The 25,910-nt window shown below is 40.5% G+C and overlaps 2 protein-coding genes across 4 annotated transcripts in view; one reads left to right on the top strand and one right to left on the bottom strand.

Moving 5' to 3' along the window:
* Nucleotides 1-7,298, bottom strand: part of LOC109983905 (proprotein convertase subtilisin/kexin type 4-like) — a 180,461-nt gene extending 173,163 nt beyond the window's left edge. Inside the window, exons 1-2 of one of the 2 annotated variants that reach the window (XM_029277321.2) lie at nucleotides 6,967-7,298; nucleotides 2,603-2,778 (exon numbers count right to left, since the gene is read on the bottom strand). In XM_029277321.2, the coding sequence (XP_029133154.2) occupies nucleotides 2,603-2,773 (171 nt within the window). In that variant the 5' untranslated portion in view covers nucleotides 2,774-2,778; nucleotides 6,967-7,298. Of the gene's footprint in view, nucleotides 1-2,602; nucleotides 2,779-3,624; nucleotides 3,822-6,966 lie in introns of those variants that run through there. The other variant, XM_065958149.1, reaches the window with a different exon arrangement.
* A 641-nt stretch (nucleotides 7,299-7,939) lies between these two features.
* mms22l (MMS22-like, DNA repair protein) lies at nucleotides 7,940-25,298 on the top strand. 2 transcript variants are annotated; one of them, XM_020634627.3, is made up of 26 exons: nucleotides 7,940-8,063; nucleotides 8,767-8,965; nucleotides 9,342-9,467; nucleotides 9,714-9,766; nucleotides 10,116-10,203; nucleotides 10,343-10,520; nucleotides 10,768-10,861; nucleotides 11,085-11,215; nucleotides 11,621-11,734; nucleotides 11,820-11,996; nucleotides 12,420-12,482; nucleotides 12,596-12,715; nucleotides 13,134-13,369; nucleotides 15,530-15,746; nucleotides 15,896-16,185; nucleotides 19,392-19,573; nucleotides 19,785-19,935; nucleotides 20,673-20,800; nucleotides 21,268-21,410; nucleotides 21,739-21,895; nucleotides 22,060-22,205; nucleotides 22,365-22,576; nucleotides 22,921-23,087; nucleotides 24,254-24,350; nucleotides 24,492-24,659; nucleotides 24,838-25,298. In XM_020634627.3, the coding sequence occupies exons 2-26, from the start codon at nucleotides 8,793-8,795 to the stop codon at nucleotides 24,911-24,913; spliced, it is 3,687 nt and encodes a 1,228-aa protein (XP_020490283.2). In that variant the 5' UTR covers nucleotides 7,940-8,063; nucleotides 8,767-8,792; the 3' UTR covers nucleotides 24,914-25,298. The 2 variants fall into 2 exon arrangements, with proteins under 2 accessions (XP_020490283.2, XP_065814041.1); XM_065957969.1 differs by lacking the exons at nucleotides 22,921-23,087; nucleotides 24,838-25,298 and having other exon boundaries at nucleotides 24,492-24,629.
* Nucleotides 25,299-25,910: the final 612 nt, after the last annotated feature.

Below are 25,910 nucleotides of genomic sequence, written 5' to 3'. Positions count from 1 at the left end.
CGTTAGCTAGGACACCTTTTTAACAAACATACTTACTCCTTGACAAGGAACTACTTCTAAATGAGATCACATCATTAAATGACTGATGCAACATTTCAATAAACCAACAAAACTACAGATATGTTAAATATTACTGTGTACTGTACACAGCTATGGGAAAAACGAGACCGCTGCAAAAAAAGTGTTTTTCTGAAGTGGTGCGGTTTGACTATGAATAGATTGTGTTTAAGGTGTAATATCATATACCATAACTAAAGACAACCAAGAAGACTCATTTTAATTTTTAAACAACAAAATCTTATTGTTTTAACTAAGGAAAAGTTCAGAACTGAATTTGTTTTGGAAAAGCACTGATTTGCAACTCTCGTGTTTTGGCATGCTCCACTGGTTTTCATATTAATTGAGGTATATTATGTCGCTCTAAGCGCAAATTTTGAGTTTAAAATAATACAAGATACTCATGCCCAAACATTCAAGCAACTTGGCAGAATGTCATGTGACCATCCATCTTCTTCTTGATCACATTAGAAGAGTGTGTTGTGCCTGTGTTGAAATATAACAGAGACTGGCTTCCATACATGGAGACATGCTGATTTAACATACATTTGAAAGAGTGGTCACTTCATTTTTCCAGGGCTGTATTATAGCCTACTTTAAGTTTCTTTCAATAAAAATTGTAAATATATTTGCTTGTCTGTTGGTCATTCCCTGTGGTCACTGCATTCAGGGACAGTCACTTTATAAAAAGCAGAAAAACAATGCTGGGAGAGGGAGATGATATTGTGTGCATGCATGAGAGACAATGAGAGAGACAGGCAGAAAGAGAGACGGGGGGTGGACTGTCCAATACATTCCTGATAAAGGTCAAAGAGATGTTTTATTCATGAGCCAGGCAGCAGCAGCAGCAGCAGCAGAGGCAGCAAGGCCAAGGTTGAAATGAGCTTGCGTCCCCCTTCCCCCTGAGCCAACACTGCGCACAACCTCCCACCAAGACAGTGAACATTCCCCTTAACTCATATCACTAAGGTCAAAACACAAACACACTCACACCACTCGTATTGCTTATCAATACGAAAAGAAATTGAAAATTTGTATCTCCTCTGTGACCAAAACCAAGGGTGGAATGTACGTCTGCCACTATAGACAAAGTGTAATTAACCTTTATTTTTCAACAATTGGTGTTTTTATTGGGGTTTTCTGATGCGGTACCCTCTATTGCTAATGATTCAAGCGAGTTCGACATTTACTCTTGTTTATTGGTCAGTAACTCTTCTTTTCTCTTTTTATCATCCACAGTCAACATCCTCTTTGGCCTCTTCACCTCTGCTGTGATTTCACTAGTTTGACCACTGAACTTACACTGGAAACAAGAGATGTGTTCCTTCAGGGCATTCTGCTAGAAATCTGTGCCGTTTAGTTTTTTAAATGTATTTTTGTATAAGAGGAGACATTAAGGGAGCAAAGAGGAACTTTTACCATCAAAATGATTTCACAGCTGCTATATTAAAGTTACTGTGAGTATCTTATTTTGTTTAAATTCTGGTGACCTCTGTGGACAAAGTTCATATGATGTCTGGATCCTGTCTTGTACATGCGTGAGTAGTGTTTTCACTGTCAAACCAACTCCTGATATCTTTCACTGCAAAACATATCATTCACTGTGTGAATCTTTGCCAGGGTAAATGTAAAGCAAAGGCACGTCCAGTGTGTGGTGGTAATGACCCTGTATGACATCAATCTGGTATCAGTGACTGCAGGCATTAGAAATTACTAAATAGAAATGGATCTTCTTTCTGATGGTCTGGTCTGATTTCAGTCTATTTCATAAGCAGCTTAACAGCGCCTAAACAAGCTTTTAAGTAAAATAGTTGCATAAAGTTTCTTCAAATTAATAAACTTTCAACATGAAATGGTGACACTTGGAGATTGTGGCTGAGATGTTGTAGTTTCCTAACGATAAAAATACTATCTCTAAACTATCAATAAAAGATATCTCATATTTTGCTTTTATTCTTTAAATGGAACTATCCATATAATAATTAAGGCCATTCTGTTTACAGCCATGTACTTGTAAAGTTGATTACACTTTCATGATTAAAATTATATGTTATCTGATTAATTGGTTAGGTTTTACATTTGAAAAGTGGAAGTTAAACAACAAAAGACATTTCAAAATTCCCCAAAAACACAGTGGATAAAAATCACATAGTGACCAAACAAAGTGAGACTTCAGCATGACAGATTAAGAACCAGGCAATAAAGACATAATCATGTCCAAAGACATTCAACTGGAGCCTAGTCCACATATAGGATTCCTCACAGGTGTAAAATAAAGTGTGTGTATTTGTGTGACTTTCCTGGTGCAAATTGTGTCTTCTCATATGTATTTGTGTGTTTGTACCACACTGTGTGGACCACCTACTCTATATGTCTTTGATCAAATATAAAACAGAAACATTGCTGTAATTTGATGAATTTCAGCCATAAAACAGTACGCAGAAGTTTGCACTTTGGCAGCTTTTAAATACACTAACCCGTGTTAGAAAATGTAAATTGCAGGCCCATAGGTGGATGTCAACAGGGATGTTAAACATGCACCGACCTGTTGTATGAAGTCCAGTCCATGATCCCTGGCCAGAGCTCTGGCGGCCCTGATGCCTCCATCCATTTGCACAGCGTAGAAGACATGGCCGTTGGTCCCACGATGCCCCTCTGTGGTCACTAGTGTCCTCTGCAGCAGACAGCTGAGCACCAGCACAGCTGCTCTGAACATGGAGCCTTTAAGGAGCAGAAACATTGGGAAACTGCTCACACACAAAAAATGAAACATTGATGTTGAAGAATAAATGTATATTTTGTATGTTAGCCCACCTTGCCCCTGAAACATGTTGCTTCAGTAAGTTTCTATGAGTAAAATAAGGTTGACACCCTACTGAAAGCCTTCCTCAACACTGATGCCGTAATCCATCACACAAAGAGGAAAAGCATGTCTGTGGGGCTGCAACTGCTGATGACTTCTTGTGATCAATCTTTTATTATTTCCCTAATAACGTAGTCAATTACTGATTGTTTTCTTCGACCTAAGATCAGAAATAGTGAGAATTCATCCAACTTTACATACTCACACAGCTTGTTTAGTCCACCCAACTGCCAAAAAACAAAACGTATTAGTTTATAAATCTATATGAAGATAACAAGCTTCAAATTCACTCGTTTGCAAAGAAGGAACCAGCTAATGTTTGGCTTGAAAAGAGTGAAACAGCCATAATTATAAAGTAAAGCAAATCTACATGACAGCCATTGTTTCCCTTTTTTTAAAGTGATGCAACCGTATATTTAATATCCTCATGGATTTGCTGTCTCCATTAGTCTTTTATTATGAAACCTAAAAACTGACTTTATCAATATTTGTATGAAAAAAAGAAACACCTACAGTTTTAATTTGTTCCATTACATTCCAAATACCATCTAATCAAACAAATTAATTTATAGTGTGGGATTCAGCATCACAGTGCAAAGTATTGAACACTGGCAATTGTGAAACAATTTGCCCACAGCCACCTCCTCTGTACTTCTGCATGAAATCCACAAGTGGCTGCCACCTACATCATGTGAACCACCCACCTGTAGGCACAGAGCGAAACGTCCAGGAGAAATCTTTCACCCAGTGCGATGAAAGCTAGAACTCTGGCATCGGGGGGCCCCAAGCGAGACAACACGCTCTCTCCAGTTCCCAACCCACACGTTTAATCTCCTGGCCTTGATGCAAATGCTTCTGAGAGCAGAAAAACATCGGCACTCTCATTGTGTGAACTAACTTCCCTCTTTAAGCAAAACAGGAACTTTATCAGTCTTTACTTGATGACTGCACTTTCCTGTGAACAATGATGGAACAAAAAAGTTGTCACCTAACACTTCTCAGTAACCACCAAGAAGAAAAGCATCTCAGTACCATATACTGTAACATTAATTGCACAGTTAGTGCTCCCACTCCTTCCCACAGATTATGCAATGTCATTTAAGCAGTACATAAAGTAAACATGAATAGTTGGGCTTGGAACATTGGAATTGGCCGTTTTCTCCTTATTTTCTGCAATAATACAAACCAAAACCAATTGATGACGTAGAGTATAATCGAAAGAGCAGTTCATAATGAATATGTTTTTTGCAGCTATATCAAATCCCTTTTAAACAAGGAATCTGCATTCTTTGCACTTTTCCTTGAACAAAAAATACAAACTCGAAACTAGAAAATTAAGATCTCTCAAAATACGTAAAAATTTGGTTGTGTGTTTGTCTGACTTCCCTTTAAAAGACCCCCCCCCCCAAAAAAAAAAACAACTAACAGCAGCTGACCACCATTTAAAGCATCTACAGCATCAGTCTGCTCCAATCTCTCAAACCCCTGATTGAAATCGATAACCTCAGTTGGGGCCCAGGCCCCAGTCAATCCCACTGAGGTGCAGGGCTGGCAGCTTACACCCCACCCAGAAAGAAGCAAGCCTCTGGCAGAGACAAAGTAGACAGAGGGAGAGGGCGAGAGAAAGAGGGAGAGCACAGGAGACTGAAATACAGGAGGAGCACATTGAACAGTGTCAGAGCCCCGGGGCCTACTGGGACGCTGATAAAGTACCTGGACATTTTTATAGACAAACTACTTATTTCTGTCCGCATATCGCTTGGGAAGACTGATAACTTTATATTCCTCTCAGGCAGAGGAATGAAAGGAGGGGGGGCCCTTTCAGGAGTTTAATTGATCAAACTGTAGCCACAAGGGTTTTTCTCTGGAGATAAAAGGGACTAGCACTCTCCCCTCTCTGTACAATACAGAGATCTTTTAGAAAGCAGACCCAATGAAAAAAGAGAATGTAACTCATTATGCAAAGTCATTACAGACCTCTGACTATACTCCTTAAAGGGAGGGGGCTAATGGTAGAACTGTATCTTACAGGATTTCCAGAGGTCAAACTATCGGTCATTGGATAACATTACTTTACAATATCCAGATTACAACCAAACTAAGAGATGACTGTTTAAGTCAAACTTCAATACCAGAACTATTGTTGAGTGTTTGACAACATTAAATTGCATTTCATTACTTCTCACAGGGGACATTTGGAATGGCATGGGAGACAAGCAGAGATCCTTAAAGCTCCTAAAGTTTGTGATGATATTGGTTTTTCCTGTAAATTGTGTTTTATCACATATAATATCATCCTGCTTCTTTCAACAGCCAGTCATAGCTCACTGTAGATAGTTGCTGTGGAAATTGTAAACAAAGGCTGTTTTTGCAGTGTAATGTACAGTACCTCACGTCGTCTGACACTTACCGAAGAAGGGGTTTGAGAGATACAAAAAAAATACTATACAGAGAAAGTCTATTTTTATAATAAAAAAGCATCAATAATAATAATAATAGTAAGTTTCATAACCACTTCAAAACTCCTTACTGCTTTACCTGGAGTATAAGTTGTAATGTGCGTAGGCTTAGAAGAGAGTATAGCCTACATTATAGCCAAACAATATCTCACCAATCAATGGGCCTATAACAAACAAGAAGGCTACTTCATATGAGCCTCCTATGTTATTTAAAGTGATTTCTAATCAGACACATTGGGAATTGCTTATGGTTGATAGCTTAACAAAAACATGGTTTATACAAGTTATGTGTTCACCTGTTAATGACAAGCTCCAAATATAACAGAACAGTAGTAGCTAATTATGATTTTTATCTGTGTGCCTGCCTACAAGGTTAGCAAGAGGGTAAATTATCCTGGAATTCATTCTGAACATAACCAGTTGTACGACAAAGATGGGGAGGAAAAAAATTAAGACAATACACAAACACATTTGAACTCCCATAACGAGTATATGGATTCATCCGGATTGTAGGCCTACATTAAGTTTTTGTGTGACAAATGAAAAAAATTTAAAAACAGTATAAAACAGAGTTAAGAGGTATCCTTACATATAGCTTCCATACCTTCTCCAGGTAGCTTGAGCTTTGAAATAGACAAATTAGGCCAAAGGTGAAATTCCACAGTATTTTGTGTAAGCTTTTTCATCACTATTTAAAGAGGGTCAATTTAGTGAGCTTAACAAATGAGCAACTTTAATACTCGTAAAAAAAATCTCAAGATAATGTTAACACACCTGCTCAGGCTGTTGTAGTAGTATAAAGAAGGCTGAGCTAAAGGGACTTTGCATACCTACAAGTGTTTCCATGCAAGCTAGCTGGCAAACTGTCTCCTAATTGCTACTTTTAGGCTAAATGCTACACATACAGTGAGACACAACATTTATCACTGATACAAGTTTTAATATCTCCCATCCTATTGGGAATATATAGTATATCTTAGTTTAAGGAAGGCCTTTAATCAAGCTTATCAGATTGAATTATTCATCCTCATTTTTGGCTTATATGAGCCATTTACTGCCTTTTTTTTAGTTTTATATAAGGCACATGAGTACAATTTCAACAATGGCTGCATAACTTTGTGCGTGCGAAAGCCAGGTTTCGTGCATACACCTGTGGATGGATATTTTGACATTATTTCGTTTAGCATTGGGGAAAATGTTCAACATATGCCTCGTGAGTAAATTAGTACTACATGTAGGTTACCCATACTACACACTGTTAAACTTCAACAACGACATAAAAAGGCTACAATGTGATCAGAAACAAATGCGTATGACCTGCTTCATTAAAAGCTTTGCAACCATTTTGTATTTAAGTAAAAGACTTAAAAACAGCCTACATATCCAGAGAATGATCAAGCGCCGTTTTTCTCAGACAGGAAACCCTAACCTGGTCAAGTGCAGAGAAGTCTGGAAACGATGCTAGACTACATGTGAGGGCGAGGGGAGGGGGAGTGATACAGGTTCAAATCTCACTCCCTCATGTAATACAGTGCCAAACAAGGACTGAACGAGTTTGTAGCATATGAATAAAAAAAAAGCATTTACCTTTCCCATCCAGGCGACAAAGCCTTCACACAGACAGACTCTTCCCTGGTGAAAGCAAAGCAGGATGTCGATGCCTCGTAAAGAAAAGTATCTCTCGACGCGTCCATTTTTACTGTCTACACTGGCTCTGGCAATAAAACGTGCAAATGAGTGCATGCAAAACGCCGCATCTATCGTGCATTTCCAGACTTCACAAGTCAAATGTGCAGAAATAGCTTAACAAACTCTAAGTCGGCAAAAGCAGCACATCGACTGCGTGTGGCGGAAGAGAGGATTTTGTAAAGATGTGAGAATGCATTAGAATGCAAGAAATGGTGTGATGGCGAGAGGGACTGTTGGGAGAGACGGATCTGCATATGGAAATTAGGGTTAGCGTGGATAAAATTCCTGCTAAACTGCTGCATTGTTGGACATTTTAGGCAGGACCACTGCAGTATGACGGAAGGAAAAAATAATAATTGGCCATAGCCTGTAGACAATTCATTGCATGGAGTATGTGCTGAGGGTTCAGTCATTTCAATAGCAATAAGTGTTTGATATAATATTTTTATAAAATATTGTTATGAAATATAAGTTTTTATAGGTTTGCTTATTTTATAGCCTCTACCCCATGTACACCAAACTTTTACTTCAAATAAAACCGATAAGCTTTTATAAATGTGATTAAACAGCTCAGTTTCAGTCTCTTGGAAATGCTCTCAGTGTTGTAAAGAATATGTTTTTTTTTATTATTGCATATCTCTGGAGAATTCTGACGTTGAAACAAGCCCAAGACTTCATGGACATAATTAAACAAGTCCGCCACAGTGAGGTCTAAATGCGACGAATTCCACAACAAGTGCGTTTACCTCATGTCGAAATATTTATCTCCATAGATTAAACTCTTGTTCTATGTAGAGTACGTCACATGAAGACCACGCCTCCTCGGGGGGAACTTGGGACCAATCAACGGGTGTTTAGAGAGTAAGCGCAACTGCGCACGCGTGTTGTAGCGCGCGGGAGAGGCTGAAAACCCAAACAAGTCATGTCGGTGGTGTCCTCATACATTGTCTTAAATTATACGCAATATTAAACCTCGAAAGAAGCTGCAGTACAAGGTGTGTGAATGATTTCTTACTATATTCTTTCTGTCTGCGCTACTGTGTTTAGTTTCCCCGTCGAAATCAGTTATATTTCATTTTACTTACGCTTACAACTCATAATGTAGCCGGAAGAGGTTAATGTTGAATTCAACTAGTGACTTAACACTTACATAATATTGATGTTCTTATTTACTATCTAAAGCGTACACTGCTGTCACTAACACGCTTTTTTAAACAGTTTATTATCTTCCGTAACTATTGCGGGTCATTTACTGCATTGCGAAGTAGATTACAATGCTATGCGGACACTATTAGTTTTAAAGCACCGCAGCAGCATTTCTGATTTTATAAATAATTATAATTATAAGACGAATAAAACATGACCTCAAATAGACACCTGTTCTCTAAATGTGTTACTGTTTTGTTGAATTGATTTGAATGGGGACACATACCTGTGTAATCCTTGTGTCTTATATACTATTCTTCAATATAACAAGACATTATAGTATAACTGTATAAAATATAAATCTTTGGTTTCATCATAAATATGGTGTTCTCATATCTAGTGTTGTTTTAGTTATCTTCTCAATACAATATTCTGTCGCTGCTAACTGTCCACTTGTACTGCAACACCTCTGTTAACAATCTTGTAATGTAATCCTTTTTGCCTGAACTGCCAAATCCTGTAATGTCTTGACACATTGTTTTTATTTTTTAGGTGGATACTGTTTCTTCACCGGCAGCATGGCAGACGACTTCAGCCAATCCCTTACCCCTCCACTTTCTCCGTTTGCAGAAGACAGTATTTGTGAGCTGATTCCATCCCAACCACCATGTTTCTGCTGCTCTGACACAAAAGAGGACCCCACAGGAGCACTCTCTACAGAGGGATACACTGCACGAGGCTCCCTGAAACGGTACATTCCCTGCCAGTAGGCTATACTTAGGGAAAAAAAATTGTATGTCATCCATTTTCACTCTACCTTTTTTATCTAAGATAAATGTTCACACTGATTACATTAAACAGCAACATCTGTGTATTATTCTGAGTGCCGGTATTTGCATCTTTTTTTCTGGAAATATATGCTGCTATTGAATTTTTTCAAAGGTTTTGATGCTTTTGACACAACAGCTTGAGTACCAGTCACCTCTTATGCGATCAGAATTTGAAATACTTTATCAATCCCAGGGGGAAATTTGGTTCATGAGGTGAAATCAGCTGTCTCATTGGCACATAAAAACTGTTACTGTTGTTAGTCTTAACAAAGTGTGATGTGATTTCCCGTCTTTTAGGCTGCTATTGTGTCTTGACCCGGCTCCTACGGAGTATGAGACAGACACTGTAGAGTGCTTTGGCTTTTCTTGGGTAACAGAGACAGCACTGGTAGAATCTACAAAGCTTCTCTTTGGTCTGTTAAGGTAAGCCAGGATGTGAAAAGCATCTCATCTCAGTTACTTTTGTTGTAAGAACACAGTTTGTTTAAATACTAATATATGTATGTTACCACAAACACCAAAATCTGATCATTCTTTTCAATAGTAGCAAAAACCTCAGAAAGAGAATCCACCATGGACAGAGTTTTCCTTTTAGTAGTAATTGGTTTCAAAACACTGTCTACCATGGTAAATTTACATGTATTTCACTTGTCGTTTTTATTTTTTCAGACAAAAGGTTTACAGGCTTGAGACCTTGGTACAGTCCAGCTCACATGATTTTGGTAAGTTCTGAAATGTGTTATCTGCCAGCCAACATACCAACTTTTAGTTTTCAAATCAGTATTTTGTCACTTGGTCAGCCATTATTCACTAGCAACACAGACATCTTATGCTAAAGCCAAATAATCTGCAGTAGCTCAGTCTGTAGTAGGACTTGGGTTGGGAACCAGAGGGTTGCCGGTTCCGACCAAAGTATGGAAGTTTGTCTAATTGCTGGAGAGGTTCACTTTCCTAGTACTGCCCCTGAGCAAGGCACCAAACCCCAAACTGCACAGGTGCACCCCCCTCATTCTGACTCTCTCTATTAATGCATATCCATAGGTCCTGTTTGTGTTTGTTTATGTGTCGTAGGTCAAGCAGGTAGCCTCCACTATGAAGCAGAGGACCTCAGACAACAGTGTGTGTCATTTCTTCAGTATGTCAAAGTCTTCTTGCACAGGTAAGTCTAACGTCTATAATGATGAGAACAATGTGATAATGATGTAAGTGGTTTTGTATTTATGTTACAATGGTGTTTGTTCTTCTACTTTTAATAAGTGTGCTCATTTCACCATGCATGGTTTCTTATACATATTCAGATACCTGGAACCTTCCAGCTCCATGGATGCAGGTCAGTCACAGTCCTATGAGGAGCTGGAGGCCCAACTCCCCTCTGCTCTTCTGGAGGAGCTGTTTGGTGTCACTCTTCTCATAGGAAGACTGAAAGACCTGCCTGCCAATGTTCAGAGTGCCTTCACAATATCTAATCAGGGGAAGGTATGTGTCAAACTAAGTAATCGAGAGCGGTCACAAAAGAGATGTAGAAGTGGCTGGAAAAACACTGCTGAGGACTTTAATGTTGTTTAGCTTTACAGTAAATAAAAATAATTTGACTTTTTATGAAGAAATACTCATATCACCACCATTTTTTTAATGTCTGAGAGTTGTTATCAGAAAGAACGCCTCCTGTTATAGAAGTACATTTTATGTTCATTGAACTTTGTGCTCTACATTCCTCCTGCAGATCTTTTCTCCCTCTTGGCATTTGTTACACCTTCATCTTGACATTCACTGGTCAGTCTTAGAGATCCTCCACCTACTTGGTCAAAAGATGCAAGGTATGCTTTCAATCATAGCAGCATAATGCTCAGACACGTAGCAACATAAGATTTGACTTAAATTATGTTGTTGTTTAGAGATACCCTAATTGTTCCTTGTGTTTTCCAATCCATTGTCATTACTGTTAAAGTTGCACTTTTTGACAGTAATCTTCTGACTTGCAGCTCATAGTGAGTCACTATCATGGAAACAAGCTTTTTACCTACCTGTTCTTCTCTCCAGGCCAAGTTGTTTATGCCCATCAGTTTGTGAACCTGACAGGAGAGAACATGACTGATACCAGTTTGTTTGAAGAGCACCTGTGCAGTCTGCTGTGTGACCTAACTGGTTTGGCCGTAGGCAAATACAGCAAGGTAGGTGGTCACCTCAAGTCATGGCAATCCTCTGATGGTATTTCTGGGTCATTTTTAGCTGCAACAAAATGCAGTTCTGGTATCCAATATACTCATTACCACAGGAAAAGAATGGATGGAAGAAGGGAGCCATGGGTACCAAACACTGAATTAAATTATATTGAATTATTATTAGCTGATTATAATATATTTGGCTTGTAATACTAAATGTTTTATCCAGACTAGTATTGCTTTAGAGTGCAAAAATATCATGTTAACACAAAACACTGGTCAATATTGATATTAAATGACATTTTTGAAGGAGGCTGTTTATCGTGTTACAAAATTGTCTCACTAATTCAGCCTTCATATTAATGATAGATGGCATCATTCTATACTAAAAAAACACAACCCTTTGATTTCTAGGTAAGGCCTACAGAGGCACTGAGCAGCCATCACTACCTGTGTTCCTGCACCAAAGAGCTTTGGATCCTCTTAATGCACCTTTTGGAACACAGAAAGAAAGTGTTTCACACACAGGTACCACAATTCAACATGTATTCAATGATATATAACAAAATATTACACAATGTAAAACTAAATGTATGAACCTACTTCCTTCTAGTCTTTCTGGGACTACATGAACCCATTGTTGAGGCCTCTGGTTTTAGGAAAGCCAGCAGCAGAGCAGTTTAGTGGCCTCCCTACACACTGTCAAGACCCGCTTGGATTCACATGGTGGCTGGTCACTCATTTAGCAATGTTGGGGCAATACAGCCGCGACGGCACACTCCAGAATGAGGTAAGAGACTGTAGTTCATGATCCAGAAACAGTATGACAATACCCTGCTGTTACAATGGAGGAGGACTCAGAGATTCATGTATATTTAAATGAACAATGTATTTGCACTTTAACCAGCTGATGTATTTGATTTAAAATCTACATTCAAGATTCTTATAATACCTTAGTTTTAACAATAAGAATAATAACTTTAATTATTATTATTTATGTATGTAGGTGCATCTAATTCATCCAGGACATTCATCATTTCTTAAGTTCTAAAGGTTTTTTTGCAACAAAAATCATGAAGATATGTCTAGGAGTTAGGTGTGCTTTAGTAAAAGGTTGTATATATGAATACATGTGGCATTCTGTATTTTCCCTGATTACCATATTTACATTATGATAAAAACATTTTAATGTATGATCTAATTTTCTATGCAGAAACATCTAGGAGATAACTGGACTTTTGTGGAGGAATTGCTCAAGTTGACCTGTAACAGTAAGGTCAGCTGCTTCAAGTTACATATTTGATTTTAACCCCTCAACGATGACAAAAATGTCATCATTGCTTGTAGTCATTTAAACATGATTGTATGTGTGTGTGTTTGAAATAATAGGGAGGTCTAGCAGAGGAGCAGGTCAGGATGCATGCCCACTGTTGCCTCAGTCTGTGTCTTCTGTGGGAACCAAGCACCATCGCTGTCTCCAACCTCTGGGACTACTACAGCAAGAATCTGGTGAGGAGCAACGCTAGAAGGAGATGCTTTAAACTCTGATGGTGTATTTCAGATGATTAAAGTTTCTCAAACTTGTCATGTTGCCTATTTTTTTAGCCATTAAGCTAGTTTTTGGTTATCGGTATATAGAGTCATCTTACCACCATTATTATATCATTATGTTAATTGTTCAATTATTTGAAGTTTTTCTAAAACTTTACTAAATGTAAAGTAAAAGCTCATTGCTTATCTGTGATTCTTTAGATTGTCATTATGAGTTGCATCATATTTCTTGCTTCTAATGTATGACACCATTTCAAAAATTGTTCTGCTTGCAACAATTGAACACTGCAATAGAGCTGGTGAATCATAGAGCGTATTTTCCATTAGGCTGGTGAGAAACTTTGTAACAACACTATCTTCTCTCCTTCCACTTCAGAGTTCCTCGTTCACTGTACCCTGGCTGGGAATGTCCGGTGTGGGCACATTGTACAAGTCACCGTTGGCTTTGTCGGAGCAGGCCCGCAGCTGCTGTTGCCCCTGTCACCTTACATCCCCAGGACACATCCAGCTCTACCGCTCAGCCAGCTCCTTCCACATCTTCCTCCGAGTGCTGGCCCTGTGCCTCGCCCAGGACAGAGTTGGTGGAGTCCCACAAAGACAAATCAAAGGAAGGTAAAAATTGAGAAAAGGATTGCAGCATTTCATGAAAAGTACACATTGTGGACATTATTTGACTCAACTCAACTGCATAGTGTATTTTTTTTGGGCAGAAGAGAAGATTAAAGGGAAAACACTGAGCTATGATAACTGGTTACTTATTAAGAACATGCTCTGTTAGAATCCCTTTTCCTCTTGATCTTCTCATGTGTGATGTGTTTTGTGTGTTATTTGAATTTTTGTGTGTGGTGGGGATGAATACTTGCATGAAAACACAAACACCATGTGTGTTTACACACTAGCATGCATTTCGATCTTGTTTGTCTGCGTGCCAGGTGCACCAAGTCTCCCTGTGCCTCTTGGATATTTACTCAGGCCCCCAGTGGAGCAGGTGTCTCAGGAGTCAACCCCCTGCTCTTCAGCACAGACCAGAGCCAAGGAGCCTCCTCCTGGTGCACACGCTCACAAACACACTCTGCACCTGCTCCCTAGAGCAGTGACATGCGTGTGTGAGGCCATCTGATGGAGAGGGAGTGTGTCTTTGTGAGCCAAAGTAAGAAAGAAGATCACAAGCTAATGTGCCCATCAGAACCGAGCACTGGACCATCCTATATCTCAGGCCGGCTGAGCGCCAGAGAGAGGCAGTCGTAGATAAATCCGCCTAATGACTTCCCTCTGTCTGGAATGTGCTCAGTAGCGCTGCAGACATGGGGGCTAATTAGCTAACGAGCGTGGCGGTTAATTCGCTTTAACGAAGCTGTGTTGGTTTCCAACATGGATGGGGGGTTGGTAGTGGGGAGATGTGGGTGGTAGGGAGTTTGGCAACAGCTAGAATGGGCTGGGACAGGTCCAGATCCCCCCCATTGCCCATCCCCCTCTCCACAACCGCCACCCCTCAGGAGGCATGAGGCACGCCGACCGTAGTGCTACAGCGTTTCAACAGTGTTCCTACCCCTGGCCAGGCTCTGTGGGACACCGATGGCCATCGCATTAATGGGCTTGGCTTCAAGCTTGTTGAACTTAAACACCGGGAGTAAGGAGCATCTGCTCACCTCAGGAAAAAAAAAACTGTTCAGAATAAACAAACAGATAGACAGGTTGGGAGAACACAGAAAAATCCCCTTTGCTGCCTCCAAGCATGCCGTTTATATCCCTGTTACACATAACCCATTCATCTATTTAAATCTCCTTTCCTTCACACTCCGACTGCACGCCTGGCCACCTTCTCCTTTTACAGTCCTCTGTGGGAGTTACTAAGCTGATTTTGGTGTTAACCTGGTCTTACTCAGCTCCTCTCTCCATTTTCTCCACTTCATTATATCAGTCATACTTCTTACACAGAGTTTGTCTTGGAACGCTTGCTGTTTGTGTTTTGACCCAAACAGCAGCTTTACTCACCTGTGTGGGCTGCATCTGTGTTTGGGAGTTAGGGTGTGAAAGGAGGGGGCTCCAGCCTTCTCTGTTTTCCTGCCAGGCGATCAAACATCAAGCTGGATGTGTGGCAATGCGAATGTGTGTGTGTGGTTTTATTGATCTCTCTCTGGTGTTGCAGTAAATTGGTTTGGCTGTAGAGAGAGGGACCGAGCGCCTACTGCTGTGTGCCTGAGTGTCTCTGACATTTAACATGATCTTTAAAGGCATTTCTCCACAGTGCCCGCAGGATCTAACAGCGTGCTGTGTGGTTCTCTCACCCAGCACGCTGATAGATCCTGCTTACTCCCTCTCTTGCTTATTCTTTCTTCACACACACACACACACACACACACACACACACACACACACACACACACACACACACACACACACACACACACACACACACACACACAGGCTGGGTAGCCTATCCCCTGGAGCTGAGAGGCTGATGGAGGCAGGTGGTGTGCTGCACAGTGGGGGTATAAAGTTCAGTTAGTCAGCATCCAAAGTCAGGGGGTAAGAGAAGAACAAATAATTTATAAAGATTGAATAAGCTCAAGTAGAAATAAGTTAATGAGTTAAATCACAAATTAACAATTAAATCATGTAGTTGACCTATAATAAGTCATATTGTACAGACTACAGAGCAAAAACCAAAATACTGGTCACAACCTTGTTTCTGACCATTTATCTGACCATCTCATCTAACTTAGACTAACATCATATTTTTCTGTTTCTTTTGTTTCTTATGTTTTCCAGGATTTATTCCAAGTTCTCCTCAAAAAAGATGCAGGATCTGTCAGAGGCTGGCTTAATGAACTTCCTGCTGCTTTTTCTGGTGGTGGCAAGGCAGGTAGAGCTGGAGGATGTTGCAAGCAGAGCCTATGAGCTACTTGGTTTCCTTCCCTCTAACTGCCCCCCTGGGCACCGCACCCTGGTCTGGAGGGGACAGCTATCACTATTGTTATTGTTCCAGGTTTGTTAATCATAAATGTAATCGAAGAGTGCATTGTTGATTTTTCTGTTTTACATAAAAAATTATTTCTGATGTCTATTTTCACAATTTTTTTTTATTTTTCTCCATCGCCTGATATGTTTATATGTTTTGTTCTTTTTTTTATTCAGGAGAGGGGTCTGGATGTGGGTGCACAGGCCAGTTGGCTGGCCAATTCTTTCAATGAGACAGCTAAAGAGTTCTACAATAAGACCACAGAGGTGTCTCGCAGACTTGCCCTCTGGGGGCCCCTTGGCTCATACCTGGAGGGTGTTGCTGAAGTTTTTGAGACAGGCACCAGTCTCAGCCAATCAGAGGAAAAACTTCTCAATGAAGGATTTGATTGGTTGCTGCCTGCTTGCCGCCTATCAGAGCTGAATTCTGCCCTAGGCTTTCTGCAGATCGTCCTCGCCCAGCTCAGGTGAGACAGTAGGTGTAAACACACACCAGCTTCCAGGTATCTTTCACTTCAGTTTCTCTCATTCTTTTCTTTACTGATAGCTGCTTGGATAGAGGAACATTTCAGCTTTTATTTAAATCTGATAAGTGGCTTCAGCAGTGTTGAGTAATCTCTTCTGCTCTTGCCAGTCCATCACAGACTCCACTCAGCTCTCTTACTTACAATAGTTCTTACTGACAGGACAATCCACCTAGTGTCTATAAAGACCCTGTGTTGCATTGAAGCCCCCATTAGTCTCGTAGACCTTGTGGCCCCCAGGTCACCCTAACCAGGTGTTGGTGGAGCTCTGAGTAGAGTTACAGGCTCAAGGGAACCTCATGGACCCTCCTGTCGTCATGGGGACAGCGGCAGGACTCCTGGTGTGTTGAGAGACTGTGGTCAGTAGGGCGGCAGGATGGGTTCAGCTGTAGGACACAGGTTTTTGTTACACTATCAAACTAACAGAAGGTCAAAGATCCACTGCTGAAACAGTGTCTGTTTATGTGGGGAACTAGAGGCAGGAACACAAGGGACAGTGAATGATCCATATTACCACTTAGTAGTGCTTGATATCATAGCTTCATAATCATCCTGTTATGTTATCTTTGCCATAAAGCAGCACAGTTTATTGACATATTGTCTAAGTTCCCTATATGGTCAAATTTGTTTGTAAGAGACCAGAACCAATGTTTCATCATCGTGATTTCAACCTTTTTTTCATTTGAAATGGAAGTTGTGCAAAAACTACTTTTACTTTTAATCATGGATCCTAAAGGTATCATAATTGTCCTACAAAATAATCACAAAATATGTTTTCAGTTTTAGAAATAAAGCATGGTCTATTGACTAATGAGATAACAACAAAATGATGATGGACCCTTGATCTGGTTGTTTGATTTGTTGCCTTTGCAGTATTAAGAACTCTGTGTTAGTGGGAATAATGCCAAGAAGCTCAAAGTAAAACTCTTCCTATCACCAAGGAGTGATAGGACACAGAGTGTAAGCAAAGCCAATGCAACACACTCACACTTTGATTCACTTGTCTGTTAAGAGGCATACCTTTTCTGTTCTAAGATCCAGATACACACGTGCAACAAGTGCTAGGTCCTGCATGACCAAACATTTTGCAGCAGTCATATTACGATGAGTTAAACTTCAGAGAAAAAAACAGACCGCTCCTGTTTACATCCCAGCATTCACTGTATTTCTCAATACGCCTGTGATTTTTCAAAAAGACTTCACAGCATCTCTCTATTACTGCCCCTTTATATTTACCCTGCGTACAAAGGGTTTAAGCATGAGCTAAAACACTATAAAAAGAACATTGTAAAGTTAAGTGTTACTGAACCCTCTCAGTGGTTCATGTAGGTGTATGATTGATTTGATTCTCTAAAGTATACATTCATCCTCTCCAGTCTGCACAGAGACTCTGCCCACACACCAAAAGTGAAACTACCTAAGTGTGCTGCCCTTTTATTTCAGTACTAAACTCAACATGATATCTTGCTAGCGTTGCTCATTCCCAAACTTCCCATCTCAGGTGTCAGGGTTGAAGGGCACACATTTGCACATAAATGGCCAAGGAGAGAGCAAGACAGGGAGAGTGAGAGAGACAGAAAGAACATTCCCAGAAGCCCTGAATGTGATGGCTCAGACCACACTGACCCATTTAACCATATAAAAAAGTACCATGCTCCCCCTTTCTGCCCTGCCAAATTAAACATAATTCTTTGGCCTGGCAATTCTCAGTATCTCTTTGTGATTAATACCTTTTCTGTGACACAATTAATGGACAATTATGTAGCCTGGCAAATTTAGCCTGTGCATCATTATGTCTACTGAGGGCAGTGTGGAATCTGCACACATTAAGAGAATTATTCTGCCAATAGCTGAGGCAGTAGAGGGTCCGAACTTTCACTCTTGATAGCCATTGTCATGGTGCTGAGGCAAGAAGCCAGGCATAATTCCTCAGTTTTATTCATTCCCATGACCCTCTACTGCGGGTTAGTGGGGTTGTCACTGGTTGATGAGGTGAGCTGGCATTGGCACATTACAATGGATCTGTTTCGTTACAAATAATTAATCCCCATATCCTTAGCTTGAAAAAAGCCAGCCTCCCTTTGAAGTTTTTTGCTTTTTCAAGCATTAAGACCTTTTACCGGATATTGAGCCATTCTTTTCAAAGTCAAGGAGAACTACTATTAAGTAACTAGCAGATTTAGGAACAGTTACACCCTATACCGTTTCAGACACATGCATGGACAATATGAGACAGAAAGGCTTATGCCTGAGTGTGTTTGTTGTATATTTTATTTTATGTCTCCATTTGCTAGATGCAGCAGCAGGAAGGGTTAAACAGGGTCCCTAATGGTTTGTTGGCGCAGAGTGTGTGTGCTTGAGTGTTTGTGTGTACACATTGTAAGAAACCGCAGAGAGGAGGATTAAGTGGAGTCTCTGACGATGTCTTGTACAATGAGGGTTGATGGGTGTGAAAGGCCCATTCCGCAGTAGTAACGAGGCTAATGAATTCAGACTCTAATCGATTGTCTCAGCTCTCTCCGGATTAGATGCAACCTTGCTGGAAGGGAAGGCATCGCTGAGGTGTGTGTGTATGTGTGTACCATAGCAGCAGACTAGAGTGCATAGTTTAGGATGGAATGGTGAGGAGGGGTGGTTGGGGTTTTCTAGTTCTTTTTTCCTTTCCTCCTTCCCCAGCACACCTCAACCTCGATTCCACACACCCCCATGTGAGCGAATGAGGGGGACAGGAGGATCATCTCCAGTCTAAATGAGATTACAGCTCCTTCAGCTGCTTATCTGGGCTAATGCCAGTCACTGTGGGGCTGTTGTAATGGCTGGGGCCAGGGATGAGCCAGAAGAGCCAAAGTATAGTCTGTGTACAGGGGATCAGCATTAGGCTCTACTCTATGCCTATAATATCCTTCTCTCCTTCCCCACCTCCACCCTGCTCTGCTCCTCACTGCAGCGCACCGCCGCACCCAGTAATCCCCCAGGAGAGAAGAGAGAAAAAACACATGAAAAAGAAGTGAAAGAGAGAAACAGGGGAGCAAAAGGATTTGAGAAAGTAGAGGGCGGAGTTGTTGTTCCACAGAGGGAGTCCTATGTTTGGATTTTGCATCAATACATTTGTTTATCGACTTTTTGTGTATGTGTCTGTGTCCTTTCAGACGGGTCCATCAGCACAGTGTCCACTCAGCATCCACCTTGGCTTGGGCTCCTGTTAACAGCAATGTGGTGAAAGAGCGCCACCTAGCGGTAGCAGCAGCACTCTGGGCACACTTCTTCCCTTTCCTGCGCAGCCTACGCCTCTCTCAGACCCCTCCAGCACAGCTTGCAGATGCTGCTGCAGGTCAGACATGTCCACTAGGAGGAAAACAAAACACAGAAAGGAAGAAAGAAGGGGCTCATTGGAGAAGAGTTTGGGATAAATGTTAAACAAAATGGATATCTGATGGCCCATACTGAAAACATTTATGCCATGATTTAACACAGAAGGAGAGGATTTGAATACATACACTACTGTGAATTATAAACATATCTTTGAAATTCACCTGTCTTAGGGTTCACACTGTTGGCCTTTGATCTGCCCAGTTCTGCCTCTCAAGACCTTCAGCCCAACCCAGTCCAGTCCATCATGCAATGCTTCGGCTGGGACGACATGGTTCACCCACTTCTGGTGACTCGCTATCTTCCTCATCTACTTCAAAACAGGTAGAGTTAAGATTGAACCTTTGTGTCTATGCCTCAATCAGAGCATTCCTGATAGGAAAACTTAAGGTCATTGAGACTGGGATGATGTAAACGTATGTACCTGCCAGCTGTCGATCTTTTTTATGGTCAACACCACTTGACTGAATTGTTTAACTGAATATAAAATGTAGTGCATCTTGAAAATGACACTCAAGGGTACTAAAGAATGTGGCTATTTCACCCTCAGAGGCCCTGTTCACTCAGTGCCAAGTGATATTAAGGTGCCACAGCTGAATATAAATCCAGAACAAGGGCACTTGTTGTGTTTATTGTTTAGAAGTACCAGCCTGCCTAGCCTTGACTGTTTGAGATATCAATATATAAGTTATAAAATGCAGTGATGGTTTCATGAAAAATGTAATCTGATACCTCACATTAGTCAGATATCTTATCCCCTTGTTAGACTCATTTAAAACAGTTTGTCTTTTCAGAAGAAAAAAGAAGAAAATATAATTTTTTGCACAGTTCGGTTTCAGACACAAGCAGATTTGTAGATTCATATACTTTTCAACAAAGATTTCCCTTGTAAGAATACAAACAGTATGGCCATTTCAGTGGGCATCACATTTTTAACAATCCCAATCTGAATCTTAAGGGTCAGAATATAATATCTCTATGAATCTTTATCATCAGCAAAGACCACTTGTGTTCACTTACTACACACATTACTCTTTGAGTGAAACTATTGTCTTTTACAGTGAGCTGCTGACTTCAATAAGCAGTGATTCTGCCGGCTCTGCACAAAGACTCTCAGTGAGGGCCTGGTTCCGCTGCACTATACAGCAGCACCTTCACAAGAACCAAGACGGGTCTGACAGCAGAACAGGTAATACCACAGCCTACATTTTAGGAGATAAATAATATGTTTTTACCAGTATTTAGTTGAGCAACCCCCATTAACAACCCAATGTTATTATGAACAAAATCCCTTCTTGACTTCTTTTTAATTTCAATCCAAATTGAGAGAAAAGGTGCGCAGATGGCCTAGCGGTTGCTCCTTTTGCGCATGTCATTCCCCACTTCCTCTTCTTGATTTCAAAAAGCAAAAAGGACCAAAATAAATCTTTAAAAAAAACATTTGAGATAAAGGTAAACATAAGCAGTGTCTTCATTTCTGCACCAATACAATATTGTAAAAAAGTTGTCTTGCTCAAATACAGTTCCTAAAGCTTCTTCACTGTAACCAGGCTCTGTTTTCAAGGTTTATGTGGTGAAGAAACTCAGGCTTGCTGTTCCTCTTAACAGAGACTAACCCTTTTAAAATACTTGTTTTTTGGCCTGCAATGCTTCCAGCCAAGGCTTTGGAGGAGCAGTTGTGTGAACTGACCCGGTTGGTGCTCAGGCTTCCTGAGGTGGAGAGTATTTTGCAGAGAGCAGGTCTGAAACCTACTGCCGCCAGACTTGAACCAACTTCAGTTCTTGAGATGTTTGTCAAGGTACTGTTTCATTCATAGCTGTCAAATATATTGTAGTCTTTTAACCATATTAACTGAGGTAAATGCTGTACCTCTTTGTATACTGAAATTAGAAGTCAGTGTTGAATTAAATGATGCCTGCTGTTAGCTGAAGTAGAAAAGGTGGGATAGATTTAGGAGTAGTGATGAACACTTTGTGTTTAAGACCTACAGGACTCCTTTACTAAAGTCTGTACTGTATGTGATGATTGCTTTGCATATCACCTTCGTATCAACTCTACTACATCATCCTCTATTTACATAATACGAATAATACGAATATTTTGTATCTGCTGTCTTGTGCTGTCAGGCTGTAGGGATTACATACAGTGGACTGCAGGTTTTGTCTGAGCGTTCAGACATGGTGACCAGAGCCCTGGACTATATTGGTGACATCCTGAAACATATCAAACCCTCCCTGGTCAGCAAGAACCAAGAGGGAGTGCAACTGGCCTACTGGGCTGTTGGTAGGTGCACATACCATAAACTTCAAACATATACTACTGTAGGCAAAGCTTCAGTATGACTTTGTTTAGTTTCTTTTCCCGTTGGGTCTGAGTCACAGAAAGAAGTAAGAAATCATTACAGTCGAGTATCTCACTCTGATCGTTTTCAATGTCGTTACATTTAGGTTGCATAGTGAAGCACTGGAGCCCCCTGCTGGCCACATCCAAAGCCCAGCAGCTGCTGTTTCGCATTGTGGACGGACTGCTGCTTCCCCACAACCTCACACAGCAGGACAAAGCACTCAGGGACAGCCTGCCTCTCTATCTACAGGTTAGGATACGTACAGCACACTGAACCAAAAAGTCACATCTTGGAAGGCCTGGTGTTGTTTTTTTAAGAAAGAGACCTGAAGCTGCAAAGCCTTTCATCATTAAGTCTATTATTTGTTCAACATTTTTATTCTGACACTTAAAATGTTTTCCCCTGCAGGGTCTGTCAGTTGCCTCCAGTGTGTCTCAATCTCAGGGTGCCTACCTGAAGCAGCAGCTCCGCTCTGTTACCCGCAGGTATTTGGACCATTTCCTTCCTGCCTCACCTTCCATGGGCATCATTGCCAACCACCCAGTGCTTCTGAGTGCGTGTGAGGCCAGCCCAACTGTGTCGGGAGCGTCTCTGAGGAGGACAATCCTGGAGCTGCTCTGGTAGGTCTCTGCAACTGAGTTCTCGTAAGCATGTCATTGCCTGAAACTGCTTGGCTTTGACTTTAATTTCAGATCCAGATTATGTTTGGAAAGGATTCCTCTCCATCTCATTAACGCGTGCATTCTGTTCCATAGTATGAGAGTGACTAAAACAGAAAAGACTCCACAGCCCCACAGGCAACTACTCTAGATTTCTATTTATTTCCTTGTCTAATCAGACTAAACAGCATTCTTGTTTGGGAATTCCTTGTCTTATAATTGTATTTCTCAACAAAATAAAAAATGTTTCTTTAACAATGAAATTCTCAACAGCTCAAAGTCTATTTGTTTTTCCATTTTCACAGTGAAAGCTTCCTGCAGTTTAAAGGTCATGCCCCCCCGCCTCGGTTAGCTTCAGTCCTGATGTTTCTATCGGAGCTTCTGAGAAGAAACAGTGACTCAGACCCCACCCTCCTAACTCTGCCCGTCCCCGCTCTGCTGCGCTGTGTGATGCTCGTCAATGAACCACAGGGTAACATCTTGCTTGTGCATATGCACACAACATAATCTGAAGCTAACCGAGTGTAGATTTTCAAAGCTACTTATGGGTGCCTTCAAATATGGCTGATATAGTAAATAGCCTTTGGTTCACCTAGTGTGGCTCTGATTGGTCTATAGAATAAATCAATGTTTTGAGAACTTTTAATTATCTACATAACTAAAGGTCTCCAATGAGTCTTTGTTCATTAGGGTGACAGTGTCCGCTGACTTTAAGGGCTTGAAGTCTAGCAAATCCGATGTTCTTCTGATGATTCTAATGAGCTTCAGGAAATGTGAAGCTTCTACAGAAGCACAGTTTAGTAAATACACTTTCACACTTTCAAATGGTCACATTGAAATATATGATTACTGGGGCGCTGGTGGCGCAGTGGTTAGTGCATGTGTCCCATGTATGGAGGCTGTAGTCCTTAACGCAGGTGGCCCAGGTTTGAATCCAGCCTGTGGCTCTTTTCCCGCATGTCAATCCCCACTCTCTCTCCCTGATTTCCATCTCTATCCACTGTCCTATCTCTACAATAAAGGCACGAAAGCCCAAGAATAAATTAAAAAAAAAAAAATATGATTACTTGTATGTATTACTGTCCAATGGATTCCTGACATAAGTTTGCATTATAAATCTGACCAAGCCTGCATGTATTTCTACTTTCTTTCAAAATGATCTCATACTAAATGCCTTTATCAACTTACATCAGATGATGAGCAAGATTGTATCAAACATGTCTTTAGTAGTTACAATATGTGTTAGTATTCTTCTGTTGACCAGGCAAAGTGCAGTTTACATCTTTGCCTGTCCGGACTCAAGCACTGTATGTATCATGGTTACAAATTTGAAGGAATTAAATAAAAGGTAACCAGCGTGTTTAAAAAAAAAAGAAAGTTTTTACTACACTGACATGTCTGTTCTTGGGATAGAACATTCATAAGAATAAGACAAGGTTGAACTTTGAAAATCACAATCCAATTAATCCAAATTAAAAGAAATTCCCTGAAGGCTTACTTAGTTATTGTATTCAGAAAAAATTGGATAGACAACTTAAAATATAACACCTCGGATTACAGCAGTGGCCGGCCCTCATTCATTTCAAAATAAAAAATAAAGTATATGTATTTTGTTGATCTGTCTGTTTTTCTCTGCAGTGCGGAAGATGAGCACAGATGCTTTGCAGCTTGTGGTGGAGCGTTGTAGTGTTACATCTACAGAGGGACCATGTGACCAGATGATCAATGTCTTAAGGTAACTGAAAATAGTTTTTAAACATAAATATCTGTACCTGTCTACACCCCAATACATAGTTTTAGTAAAATATCTTAATGAAATTAAAGCCTATTTGATGATTTGTGTTTTTTACTGTTTGTGTAATCCCAATGCTCCTAGGTCATTTGTGGAGGAGAATGAGGGAGTCTATGACAGACAGGTATACAGTGTCCTTGAGACTGTGGCTGTTTTAGATCCTCCTGTTGTTCAAGCTCTCATCCCCAACCTGTCTCTAAGTCTGAGAAACACTGAGTACAAGAGAGGGCTGGGCAAGAACATCGCTGTGAGGTGAGCAAACAGATGAATCACGTCCTTGAAGCCACACACACATTATTCATTTAGCACTATTTTTAAGTTGTCTAGACAATGAACGGGTGTTACTTGCTAAACTGGAGATATTCCGTGGTTGAGTATTTTTTTTCAAATGTTTCAAACCGAGGACTCTCTCTCTCTCTTTGTGTATCAGGAGTGCCTACAGGAAGTTGCTGTGTCTCCTTGGTGAGAGTGGGCAGGCAGAGCTGACCAGTCTGGATGCAGATTGAAAGTTGTTCAAAAACAAGGACCCGCTCCAGGACCTGTTGCCAGCTCTAAGAATGACTTTTTACTCGTAAAAACCTTCTTTAAGTTGCATAATCTTCCTAATTTGGTCTTTAGAAAATTGTGTTATAATGCTGCTTTCGAAGGCATCTTAGGGTTTAGTGCATGTCTTTAGCTGTGATCATGTAAAAATACAAGCAAATGTGAATATTCAAAAAAGTTTTATATTCTTTACTTTAAATTCAAATGTTCTTTATCTGTTAGCCTGATATGTTTCAGTATGTGTCTAATATCACAGAATGTATATAATGTACATGTAATAAAGGTGCATCCATTGATCTTGGCAGATCCATTATCAATGAAATAAAATGTGACAAATGTGAAAATGCACATAGCAGTCTCCACATTTTGATTTCAGTTCTATAGAGAGAAAATTAAGGATTTCACACGATGAAGAGAGCTTCCTATCTGTGCTTATACCATCAGGTGCTGGATCTGTCTACTTGGTTGGCACTCTAAATTACACATTTGATGACTGTCGTGGGCGAGCCCAAAGAGTCCGGTTGCAAAAAAAAAAAAAAGTGAGTAAAGGAGAAGAGTACTGTTTGTTCCAGTTCTCTCTCTCTCTTTCCAAGTCACAGCAATCTCTAGCAATCCAGCTTTAGTTTACACCTAATCACACAAAGTCTCACTGCTGTCTCCCACAATCACCGAGTCCCATTTTCTGTCATTGCTAGTCATTTTCCAGCCTTGTCAAAGTGCGGTGCATCCCTTTTAACGAGCAGGCTTCTGCTGCCCTACATTTTTCACCACCATCAAAGGTGGTTGGACAGGAGAAAGAAAATGAGTAGAGGTTATGCTTGAAATACAAATCCAGTTATTTACTGATGCTAATTTATTAACCTGCTTTCCGTCATTGCTTTTAGAAATCCCTATAAAAGATGCCCTGGTGTTGTTTATGTAGCGCCTTTATTCTAAAAAAAAAAAAAAAAAAAATGTCAT

The sequence above is a fragment of the Labrus bergylta genome, chromosome 8 (assembly GCF_963930695.1).
Source record: "Labrus bergylta chromosome 8, fLabBer1.1, whole genome shotgun sequence".
Classification (NCBI taxonomy): domain Eukaryota; kingdom Metazoa; phylum Chordata; class Actinopteri; order Labriformes; family Labridae; genus Labrus; species Labrus bergylta.
The sequence above is the reverse complement of the archived record's forward strand: the minus strand, read 5'-3'. Positions and strand labels throughout refer to the sequence as shown.